This window comes from Leptodactylus fuscus, chromosome 1 (assembly GCF_031893055.1).
Source record: "Leptodactylus fuscus isolate aLepFus1 chromosome 1, aLepFus1.hap2, whole genome shotgun sequence".
NCBI lineage: Eukaryota > Metazoa > Chordata > Amphibia > Anura > Leptodactylidae > Leptodactylus > Leptodactylus fuscus.
The window spans coordinates 369,707,795-369,720,620 of record NC_134265.1 but is presented as its reverse complement, the minus strand read 5'-3'; the positions used below and the strand labels follow the sequence as shown (position 1 = coordinate 369,720,620).

General features: G+C 48.0%; 1 protein-coding gene and 1 pseudogene across 1 annotated transcript in view; one reads left to right on the top strand and one right to left on the bottom strand.

Annotated features, from left to right (window-relative positions):
- Positions 1 to 485: 485 nt before the first annotated feature.
- On the bottom strand, positions 486 to 1,633 carry LOC142189548 (uncharacterized; annotated as a pseudogene).
- Positions 1,634 to 2,064: 431 nt separating this feature from the next.
- LOC142189468 (uncharacterized) overlaps positions 2,065 to 12,826 on the top strand; it is a 32,416-nt gene continuing 21,654 nt past the window's right edge. The window contains exon 1 of the mRNA XM_075262151.1: positions 2,065 to 2,140. Coding sequence (XP_075118252.1) covers positions 2,065 to 2,140 — 76 coding nt within the window. The remainder of the gene's footprint in view (positions 2,141 to 12,826) is intronic.

The window sequence follows — 12,826 nt, the reverse complement described above, 5'->3', positions numbered from 1 at the left end:
TGGTTGCACAGTGAACGCCGTAAAACCAAAGAAAGGTGTAAGAAAGTCGCAGAAATGCAGTTTTTTTTCAAATCCACCCCATTCAGAATTTTTTCCCTGCTTCCCAGTACATTATATAGAATGATTCATGGCGGCATCATGAAGAAAAATTTGTCCCACAAAAACTAAGACCTCATATGACTCTGAGAGCGGAGAAATAAAAAAGTGATGGGGTTTAGAAGGAGGGGAGTCAAAAACGAAAAACGAAAATCAAAAAAATGCCATCGGCGGGAAAGGGTTAAAGAAATGTTGAAACTTGATGTTTGTATTTTGTGTAATAAAACGGCTGCTGTGGCCAATTTATCCGACTGCTCTGGTTTGTTTTATTTAGGTAAGAAGCGGAGGGAAGGTGGGGAGGAGAGGGAAGGGGTTAGGGCTGCAGCAGTGGTAAGTATGGAGATCAGGAGAGAGAGCGCGGACATCCTCAGTGCCAATGTCAAGTCAATTCAAAGGAGAGAAAACATTTCCAAATGAAACAGAATCTCCTTGACCTTAAAGAGGGAGAAGTCTTTGATTTCTCTTCCGGAGATGGATGAGTCATCTATAAGCAGAGAGTGGCCTTCAATCTCTGCGCCTTGCTTATCTGGAATAGCTTGATCCGTGTTCTGCTTCAGAGCTGAATTCCACATATGAAACCACGTTGTTACTATTTCCTTCTTCTCCTGTAAAAAGGTGAAATTCTTTGATTTCTTGTAAATCTTCATCACTTGTGCTATTAGGCGAATCCTTCACAAACAGAGTCCATGCAGCCCTGGATTTTTTGGCAGGAGTATTTGCTTTCTCTATTTTAATCTCCCCCCCCCCCCCCGGCCAGTCTAATCGCTTTCTCATCCTCTTCCACAGAAGTGAACTCCACATGGCCAAGTTTCTTTGACGCCCCAATACGGGAATCCTGCAGCGGTAGACTCTTCTTTGTGGACACTCCCTCAGAGCAGGAGCTTTAGCTCATCAAATTCCTTAGTAGAATTCAAGTCGGCAACAAAAACAGTCAAGGCTTCAGATCATTTACTTCGCTGCTTTATTTCTGGAGTAGCTTTATTTTTCGGCATTTCTTCCTCTACAGATTCTTACTCCTCTTCATCCTCGTCCTCATCTTCCTCCTCATCTTCAGATTCTTCCTTTTTAGGAGCAGCTTTCTGTCCTTTAGCTTCAGGAGGTGCCACTTCCATTGGCTCCTCTTCCTCATCTCCATCCTCAGATTCTTCCTTGGATGGTTATTTTGCCGGTGTTTTCTTGGCAATAGGTTTATTAGCAGCAGGCGTTTCCTCTTCAGACTCTTCATCATCCTCTTCTTCCTCCTCTTCTTCAGATGACTCCTTTTTAGCTACAGGTTTCTTGGTAACTGGCTTTTCCTTCTCAGATTCTTCCTCCTCCTTCTTGGCTCCTGCAGGAGTAGCGCCCTTCTTGCCAGGTGTGACTGCTGTTTTGGCTGGAGCGGCAGCTTTCTTTCCTGGTGTTTACCTTCCTATCTGGTGTCTTCCCAGGAACCACAACTTCTTCACTTTCATCCATTTCTTCATCACTTTCTTACACCTCCATGGAGGAAGGGGCCTTCTTGTGCCTTTGCTCCCTTGGCTAGTTTCACCGTGCCTATGGTCGATATGTAGTACCAGTCAATGGATAAATCACGTGTCTGAACTGCTCAGAAGGACACAAGGAAACCTGTAGCTAAAAAGGAGGAATCTGAAGAAGAGGAGGAGGAGGAGGATGACAATGATGATGAAGAGTATGAAGAGGAAAAGCCTGCTGCTAAGAAACCTACTGCCAAGAAAACACCAGAAAAAAAGCCATCCAAGGAAGAATCTGAGGATGAAGATGAGGAAGAGGAGCCAATGGAAGTGGCACCTCCTGTAGCTAAAGGACAGAAAGCTGCTCCTTCTAAAAAGGAAGAATCTGAAGATGAGGAGGAAGATGATGATGAGGATGAGGATGAGGATGAATAGGAGGACGAAGACGAGGAAGAATCTGTAGAGGAATCTGGAAGCGCAAAAAAGAAATGCTCTAGAACTGAAGGATCCGAGACGGATGAGGCAGGATCTTAAGACTGAGCCTTCTTCATCTGAGTGTGAAAGTTCAGATAATGAACAGTCCAGATCAAATAGTAAGAGAAGGGGAAGATATCACACTAATAGGAATATAGATGGGGAGAAGCTGGGGCAGATCCCAAATGGCCCTGGACAATCTAGTGATCACAGATAGACCGGGCTACATCAGGACGTGTACAGCTATACCTGAAGACACTAGATGTTATACAATCTTTCTTAGTGACCCTACTAATGTCTATCTGTTAGAACTTAAGGTAATCTTGATGGTGGCAAAAAATGATCACCTTATCAGTGAGAGTGAAGTGTCTTTCATGTTACCGCAACACCCGACTAGGGTAACATTTTATTCATTGGACAAGATACATGAAAGGTTGTTACTAGAGATGAGCGAATAGTGAAATATTCAACATTTCAAAATTCAATTCGAATAGACCTCAATATTTGACCAAATATTGAATCCGATTATAGTCTATGGGGGAAAAAAAAAGCTTGCTTCAGGGAAATCAAAATTCAACCAATTGGAGTCACCAAGTCCACTATGACACCCCAGGAAATGATGCCAACACCTCTGGAAACAGCTGGGACAGCAGGGGGAGCATGTCTGGGGGCATCTAACAAGCCCAAGTCACTGTATTACCCCACTATCACAGCCTAACAACTACACACTCCACACTCAATAGAACCTCTATGGAAAGTGGAAAAATACCTGGAAACCTTCTTTCCTCTACATTAGGAACACAAATTTGAAGCTGAAGAAACATTAACAAGCACCCCTTTAAATCACGTTGCCCATCAAAACCACAGATGGCATAGACAATGGGAAATCCAATAGCCCCCACCCTTAACTGTCATTGTGTATGTGTGTGATGTGGCGAGACCTCCAAAAATTACTTTTCTGGCCCTTCTCGTGATCCCTCCAAATTAAGTTAGAGCTATTATTTTTATACCAGTGGTCGAGGATTGCAAAAATGCAGTATTGTTTGCTCTCCATGATGTGTACAATGTGTTTGTCACTAGAAAAGCAACCCAACATGAGGTCAGCCATGTGTGCCAGAGTGTTACTTGGCATGACTTCGCTGCACCCACTGGAAGGCTCACTCTCCATTTCCTCCTCTTCCTCCTCATCCCCTTCGCCCCATGCGCGATGAAGCAATGGGACGCACTGAACTTCCCCGCTAGCCTCCTGTGTGACAATGACATCATATGCCACTTCATCCTCCTCCTCTCCTCTTCCTCCGTCATTCCACACTGAGAAGCGGACAGGAATGTGCTCTGACTATCTAGCTGTGATGGATCTGCTGCTGTCCCTGACTCCTCAGTGTGATCTGCACTATCCCTGATAGCAATGAGGGATTCTCGCATCACACACAAGATTGTGATTGTGACACTCACTAATGCGTTGTCACAGCTGACCCTCTTGGTGGACTCCTCAAAGATGCGTAGGATTTCACATAAGTCTCCCATCCATGGCCATTCATGGTGCAGAAACTGCGGGTGCTGACTCTGAGGAACCCTTGGGTTTTGGAGATGGTACTCCATCAAGGTTCTCTGCTGCTCATACACCCTGCTCAACATATGGTATGTTGAGTGGCAGCATGTGGTGACCTCGCACAACAGCTGGTGCTTCAGGCAGATGGAGGCATTGCTGGAGGGTTTTCAGGCTAGCAGCAGCTACTGTGGACTTGTAAAAGTGGGCGCACAAGCGCCGCACTTTGACCGGTATCTCGTGCACATTGGGGTATGTTTTTTAAAACCGTTACACCACTAAGTTGAAAACATGGGCCAGGCATGGAACATATTGGAGGCTGGCAAGCTCCAGAGCCGCTACCAGGTTCCAGCCATTATCACACACGACCATGCGTGGGCCCAGGTGCAGCGCCGAAAACCACATTGCCATCTCCTCTAGGATGGCATCCCTCACCTCGGGGGCAGTGTGTTTTCTGTTGCCCAAGCTGACGAGCTTCAGCATGGCCTGCGGATGTCTCCCCACACCAGTGCTGCAGCGTTTCCAGATCACAGCTTGGGTTTATGTTACAATGGCGGAGGAAGAGTAGGAGGGTGGTTCAGAACCCCTGCCAGGAAACTTGGGCGGGGAGAGGAGGTAGGCCGCTCCAGTTTGTGACCCTGTCCCAGCTTACACTAAATTCACCCAGTGTGCCGTCAGTGAGATGTAGAGTCCCTGTCCGCATGCACTTGTCCACGCATTGGTGGTCAAGTGGATCTTTGTGCAAAGTGCGGAACTCAGGGCCCGACTGATGTGATGGGACACGTGCTGGTGCAAGGCAGGGATGGCACACAAGGAGTAGTGATGGCTAAGGATGGCATTGCGAAGTGCAGCAGCTGCCATCAGGTCACAGAAGGCCTGACTCTCCACGAGCCTAAATGGCAACATCTCCAGGGCCAGCAGTTTGGAGATGTGGCTGTTTAAGGCTTGGACATGTGGGTGGCTTGCGCTGTACTTCTGCCTACGATCAAACGCCTGAGAGATGTTGAGTTGCTGGGAAGAGGCGCATGATGGTGCAAGCCCAAAGGGCGGATGAGGGTAAACTCCACAAACTGTCAGAGGCAGATGTTGGTCTGGACTGGCTGGTGGTCTGGACTGCAGCACCAGCACTGGAAACAGTGGGAGAGGCAGTGGCGGCAACGCCGGATGACGCTTGTCCTGTGTTTGCTCTTTCCCATTGAGCCCAGTGCTTGCCTTTCAAATGACGGCGCATGGCTGAGGGGGTAAGGTTGCTCTTCTCAGAGCCCCTACTCAGTTTTGAGTTGCACAGTGTGAAAACTGCATTCAGTTTGTCCTGCGCGCATACCTTGAAAAATCTCCACACCATTGAGGAACGTGGTCTCAATGGGGGAGTATTTCGCGAGTGGCTAGGACAGGGAACATCTTGAGCCTTGCTGGCTCTGGCCTGGCTTCTCTAAAGCAATTGTCCTCTGCCTCTGGACATGCCTCTGCCTCTAGCCACATTTTTTGGTGCTACGCTTGCCTCCACATCTACACTGCTTTCCCCACTAGACATCACTCCTTGTTGTCCACCAACTCCTCTTCCAATTGCTCCTCCTCCTGCACACCGCACATAACCACAGCTTGCCCTGATGGCAACTGTGTATCGTCATCATCACTGTAGGTGAGAAATGCTGGTCGCAGGTCCACAATCACGAAATCGCTAGGAGATGGCGGATGCTCCAATGTTTGGGCATCAGGACACACAAAGTTTTGTTAGCTCCTGGGATTCAGGAAGTGGTTGAATAGAGTCGAAGAGTGGAAAAAAGACCCGAAAACAGCTCCTGGCTGGGGGCAAGGGTGGGATGACTCTGCTGGGAAGAATCTGCATGTTGGGAGGAAGGAGGGGCAGACTCTTGGGTAGGAACACGACTGGAGGTAGTGGCTGACTGCTGGTGGAAAAGCAGCTGTAAGCATTATCCGCTAGCCATTGTAAGGCCAGGTTCACACGGAGTTACGTGCCGCGAGATTTGGCACGTAGACGCCGCGTGACCCTTTGCGTGCCGTACACGCTCCCATTCATTTCAATGGGAGCGGGGAGCGTATGCGCCGCGCTAGTTTGCGGCCGTGAATAAATGCACGGCCGCAAACTAGCGCGGCGCATACGCTCCCCGCTCCCATTGAAATGAATGGGAGCGTGTACGGCACGCAAAGGGTCACGCGGCGTCTACGTGCCAAATCACGCGGCACGTAACTCCGTGTGAACCCGGCCTAACACCTGTTCCTGGTGCCTCGGCCTCGTCAGCGTTGTACCCTGCACCCTGCTTAACATTGCCATCAAGCCCGGGATTGTGGATGAGCGCAATGCTGGCTGCCCCTCACCAGTAGCCATTGGATCTGCAGTAGCTTGACCGCGGCCTTGGCCCCCAGCTGCATTTCCACGCTCCGTCCTCGTCCCTTTGCACTAGGCTTACGCATTTCTAGTATATAACAGGAGATGGGCAAATACCTCTGTATGTTAGAAGTATATACTGAGCTGAAAACACGTATATAACCGGAGATGGGAAATGTAGATTGGGGGAAAAGTGGTACGGAATTGGAGCCCTAACAAGGACTATTGGGAAAATTAATTGCAAAAAGATTGTATATACAGATGGAGTACAGATGGTGTATATACAGATGGTGTATATATACTGATGGTGTATATACAATCTTCAAGCAGTGGTAGATGTAGGTTTATCTCCTATAAGAGCTGTTGGTGTGATATTCCTGCCTGTATACTGCTATTCGTCGCTCCCCCTGCAGAGCGTCTCTCCCTGTCTATTTCACAATCACATCTGAGCCGAAACTGACTAAGGAGAGAACTAAGTGTCATAAATTAATGAGTAGTAAGAATCAGTTCTTGGAGGTCAAGCAGAGGTTAAATAGCGGTGAGTCAGAGGTGGCCGTAGCCTTCCATGTAACAGTATGAGATCACCATCATTACACTGGCGAGCCTGCCATATACACAGTTATCCGTCTTCTCATTATATTGCAGTGCACTGATACGGGTTATGGTTTCTGATTTCTCAGCATTGCCTCAGATCTGCATAACTTGACCTAACAAGGACCTTTCACCACCTGGGCACACGCGGTTTTATGCACCTCTAGAAAGCTGAATTCAGGGCACTATTGGCTTTGCCGCTGTATGACCCCGTGAAGAGCCATCGGTGCCAGTACTGCAGCTCTTCTCTGTTAGAAGGACGTTCCTCACAGCAGTGTCTATAGGCCTGTACTGTGAGAGCGGTCATTGCTTACCGCCCAGGGATGAGGCTGAGCGGTGAGGACCCCCCCCAGTACTCATCTATGGAGGAGTATTATTAGGAGGGGTTGGGTCGTTCCTCCCCGCTCTCACAGTACAGCGCTATAGGCACGGTTGTTAGGAAGGGCGTTCCTGACTGACAGTGCAGAGCTATGGTACCGGCACCGATAGCTCTTCACCGGGGGCACAGAACAGGAATAGTGCGCTGAATTCAGTGCACTGTCGTCTTTCCAGCGGTATATAATACCGCATGTGCCGCAGGTGGTGAGAGCTCCTCTTTAAGTCATTGTTGGTGGATATACCTACCTGTGGACCGGTTCCCCTGTGATTATTGCAGATCAGCTCATCATTGTATACTGCACTAGCTGACCGAGTGACGTCCTCTGAGAGGGGTCTCTTGTAATATCCCAAATAAGCCCTGGTAATAGGACAGTGCTGCGCATGCACAATACACTTATGGCTAATGGAAATGCCCTTCCTCCGATAGTTGGATCAAGGGAGCGGCTTTAGCTTGTATATACGGCGTCTTTGCTCTCCCTCATGGATGTGTATCAGTGCCAAGGGACAGTAGAAAATACTGAAGATCTCTACTTTTTAAGGCAATTGTTTTCTAAAATGGTGATGTAATAGTCGTTGCTCCGTGTGGAAACACATCAAGCTGCAGGGCCGCTCGCACCAGTCGCTGCACCTTCTAAGATATAGGCTCTCTGACGTATGAGCTGTATCAGCATGTCAGATGACCTCTATGAAAGGAGATTTAGCCCTTGTGTGCCATAACACAGACAGGCAGCAGCACAAGCACATGTCATCTGAAGCCCTCTCCTTTTATGTGAATCATCATTTCCTGGCTGCAGAGACCTGTATGGTGATGTAAAACACTGGGAGGAAGCCATGCAGTGACCCAGAGGCAGAGTGTGGAGGTTGCAGCAGGGTGTGGAGGCCATACAGTGACCCAGAGGCAGAGAGTGGAGGTTGCAGCAGGGTGTGGAGGCCATACAGTGACCCAAAGGCAGAGTGTGGAGGTTGCAGGCGCCATATGAGGCCATACAGTGACCCAGTGGCAGAGTGTGGAGGTTGCAGGCGCCATATGAGGCCATACAGTGACCCAGTGGAAGAGAGTGGAGGTTGCAGGCGCCATATGAGGCCATACAGTGATCCAGCGGCAGAGTGTGGAGGTTGCAGGAGGGTGTGGAGGCCATACAGTGATCCAGCGGCAGAGTGTGGAGGTTGCAGGAGGGTGTGGAGGCCATACACTGACCCAGTGGCAGAGTGTGGAGGTTTCAGCAGCCTTATGAGCGGCAGCGAGCACTGCAATGTGTATTAAGTTTCTTTCTGCTAACAACGCTGCAGCACCTCCCCCATGCTCCTCCCTATACTTTCCCTTCACTATCAATCCTCTTTCCCTAGATTTCTATTTGTTTTCTATCACATGGCGCTGAGCGGTGAGGAAGGCCCCCTCCCATCCTGATAGTACTCGCCCATAGATGAGTAATGGGGAGGCATTCCTCACCGCTCAGTATCATGGCTGGGTAGTAAGCCCCCCCATCACAGTACAGTGCAATAGACCCTACTGTGAGGAGGGGCTCCTAACTGTCTGTCAGAAACACCCTTCTGACAATGAAGAGCTGCGGTACCGGCACCAATCGCTCCTCAGCGGGGGCACAGATCAGGAAAGTCGATAGTGTGTTGAATTTAGCGCATTGTCGGCTTTCTAGCAGTGTATAAAACCACATGTGCCCCAAACCATGAAAGATCCTCTTTAAGGCAGCGAAGACATGGAGACCGCTCTACTGGCTGTAAATGTCCCCACCAACAATTGCTCACGGATAAGAGAAGGTCCACCACATAGCAAAATTCGAGGAATTAATTAGCTGGACGGAGAGAAGACATGACAGATACCTCCAATTGTGGTCAACCTGGCGGCGCTACTGCACATACAGCGCCTTGTGACAGTATTCGCCCCCTGGAACCTTTTGCCACACTTCAGGCTTCAAACATAAAGATATCACATTATAATTTTAGGGGGAAGAATCAACAATAAGTGGGACACAATTGTGAAGTGGAATGAAGTGTATTGGATATTTGAAACTTTATTAACAAATAAAAAACTGAAGCGTGGGCGTGCAATATTATTCAGCCCCTTTCCTTTCACTCTGTTCTGTTCAGTTCCGATCTCTGACTGATCCAATGTCGTCTTAAATGACTGATGATGAGAAATAGAATCCCCCGGTGTAACCAAGTCTCCGTATAATGCACCTGCTCTGTGATAGGCTCAGGATCTGTATAAAGTGTAGAGAGCATCATGAAGACCAAGGAACACGCCAGGCAGCTCCCAGATACTGTTGTGGCGAAGGTTAAAGCTGGATTTGGATACAAAAAGATTTCCCAGGCTTTAAACATCCCAAGGAGCGCTGTGCAAACAATCCTATTGTAATGGAAGGAGGATCAGACCACTGCAAATCTACCAAGACCCGGCCGTCCCTCTAAACAAGGAGAAGACTGATCAGAGATGGAGCCAAGAGGCCCAGGATCACTCTGGAGGACCTGCAGAGATCTACAGCTGGTGTAGAGGGAGAGTCTGTCCATAGGAGAACAATCAGTCCCTGTAAACTGCACAGATCTGCCCTTTATGGAAGAGCGGCAAGAAGAAGTCATTACTCACAGATATCCATAAAATGTCTAAAACTTTGCCACAAGCCCCCGGGGAGACCCCAATCATGTAGAAGAAGGGGCTCTGCTCAGAGGAAACCAAAATACAACTTTCTGGCCACAATGCAAAACAATATGTTTGGCGTAAAAGCAGCGCAGCCCATCCCCCTGAACACCCTCTGATCCCCACTGTCACACATGGTGGGGGCGGCATCAGGGTTTGGGCTTTTCTTCAGCAGGGACAGGGAAGACGGTTAAGATTGATGAGAAGATGGAGCCAAATCCAGGAGCATTCTGGAAGAAAACCTGAGACTGGAGTCTGCAAAAGACCTGAGACTGGGACGCAGATTTATCTCCAACAAGACAATGATCCCAAACATAAAGCAAAATCTACAATGGAACGGTTCCCAAATAATCGTCTCCAGGTGTGAGAACGGCCAAGTCACAGTCCAGACCTGAATCCCATCGAGAATCTGTGGAAAGAGCTGATGCTGCTGCTGCACAAACGTCTCCATCCAACCTCACTGAGCGAGAGCTGTTCTGCAAGGAGGAAGGGGCAAGAATGTCAGTCTGTGCAAAAGTGATAGAGACAAAGCCCGAGCGACTTGTAATCACAGCAACAGGGGGCGCTACAACGTATTACCACAAGGGGGCGCTACAAAGAATTACCACAAGGGGGCACTACAAAGTATTACCACAAGGGGGCGCTCCAACGTATTACCACAAGGGGGCACTAAAGAGTATTACCACAAGGGGGCGCTACAAAATATTACCACAAGGGGGCGCTACAAAGTATTAACATAAGGGGGCGCTACAAAGTATTAACACAAGGGGGCGCTACAAAGTATTACCACAAGGGGGCGCTACAAAGTATTACCACAAGGGGGCGCTACAACGTATTACCACAAGGGGGCGCTACAAAGTATTAACACAAGGGGGCGCTACAAAGTATTACCACAAGGGGGCGCTCCAACGTATTACCACAAGGGGGCACTAAAGAGTATTACCACAAGGGGGAGCTACAAAGTATTAACACAAGGGGGCGCTACAAAGTATTAACACAAGGGGGCGCTACAAAGTATTACCACAAGGGGGAGCTACAAAGTATTAATGCAAGGGGGCGCTACAAAGTATTAACACAAGGGGGTGCTACAAAGTATTACCACAAGGGGGCGCTACAAAGTATTAACACAAGGGGGCGCTACAAAGTATTAGCACAAGGGGGCGCTACAAAGTATTAACACAAGGGGGAGCTACAAAGTATTACCACAAGGGGGCGCTACAAAGTATTACCACAAGGGGGCGCTACAAAGTATTACCACAAGGGGGCGCTACAAAGTATTACCACAAGGGGGAGCTACAAAGTATTAATGCAAGGGGGAGCTACAAAGTATTACCACAAGGGGGTACTACAAAGTATTACCACAAGGGGGAGCTACAAAGTATTAATGCAAGGGGGCGCTACAAAGTATTACCACAAGGGGGCGCTACAAAGTATTAATGCAAGGGGGCACTACAAAGTATTACCACAAGGGGGCGCTACAAAGTATTACCACAAGGGGGAGCTACAAAGTATTAATGCAAGGGGGCGCTACAAAGTATTACCACAAGGGGGCGCTACAAAGTATTAATGCAAGGGGGCGCTACAAAGTATTAACACAAGGGGGTGCTACAAAGTATTACCACAAGGGGGCACTACAAAGTATTACCACAAGGGGGCGCTACAAAGTATTACCACAAGGGGGTACTACAAAGTATTAACACAAGGGTGCGCTACAAAGTATTACCACAAGGGGGAGCTACAAAGTATTAATGCAAGGGGGCGCTACAAAGTATTAACACAAGGGGGTGCTACAAAGTATTACCACAAGGGGGCACTACAAAGTATTACCACAAGGGGGCGCTACAAAGTATTAACACAAGGGGGCGCTACAAAGTATTACCACAAGGGGGCGCTACAAAGTATTACCACAAGGGGGCGCTACAAAGTATTACCACAAGGGGGTACTACAAAGTATTAACACAAGGGGGCGCTACAAAGTATTAACACAAGGGTGCGCTACAAAGTATTACCACAAGGGGGCACTACAAAGTATTACCACAAGGGGGCGCTACAAAGTATTACCACAAGGGGGTACTACAAAGTATTAACACAAGGGGGCGCTACAAAGTATTAACACAAGGGGGTGCTACAAAGTATTACCACAAGGGGGTGCTACAAAGTATTACCACAAGGGGGCACTACAAAGTATTACCACAAGGGGGCACTACAAAGTATTACCACAAGGGGGCGCTACAAAGTATTACCACAAGGGGGTACTACAAAGTATTAACACAAGGGGGCGCTACAAAGTATTAACACAAGGGGGTGCTACAAAGTATTACCACAAGGGTGCGCTACAAAGTATTAACACAAGGGGGTGCTACAAAGTATTACCACAAGGGGGTGCTACAAAGTATTACCACAAGGGGGTGCTACAAAGTATTACCACAAGGGGGCACTACAAAGTATTACCACAAGGGGGCGCTACAAAGTATTACCACAAGGGGGCGCTACAAAGTATTACCACAAGGGGGCGCTACAAAGTATTACCACAAGGGGGTGCTACAAAGTATTAATACAAGGGGGAGCTACAAAGTATTACCACAAGGGGGCGCTACAAAGTATTACCACAAGGGGGTGCTACAAAGTATTACCACAAGGGGGCGCTACAAAGTATTACCACAAGGGGGTGCTACAAAGTATTACCACAAGGGGGCACTACAAAGTATTACCACAAGGGGGTGCTACAAAGTATTAATACAAGGGGGCACTACAAAGTATTACCACAAGGGGGCGCTACAAAGTATTACCACAAGGGGGCGCTACAAAGTATTACCACAAGGGGGCGCTACAAAGTATTACCACAAGGGGGACCAATCATTCTGCAGGCTCAATTTTTCAGTTTTTTATTTGTTAAAAAAGTTTAAAATAGCCAATACATTTCGCTCCACCTCACAGTTGTCTCCCACTTATTGTTAATTTTTTCCCCCCAAAATTTAAATTTTATACCTTTATGTTTGAAGCCTGAAATGTGGCAAAAGATTGAAAAGTTCTAAGGGGGCGAATACTTTCGCCAGGCGCTGTAGGTGGGGGTAGACGCAGCTGCCCTGGACCTCTGATCACCTCCTCATACAATACCAAATAAATACTTATACCCTGAATATCACACGTACGCTCAGTCTCATCTTACCTGAAGATCTTTAGGCTCGAAGGAACTGACTGATATCTCATCTCGTTTTATGCAAAAATGTTTACTTTGTAAATCTGTGGAAATCTCAAACGAAAAAATGGAGAATGAAAAAAAA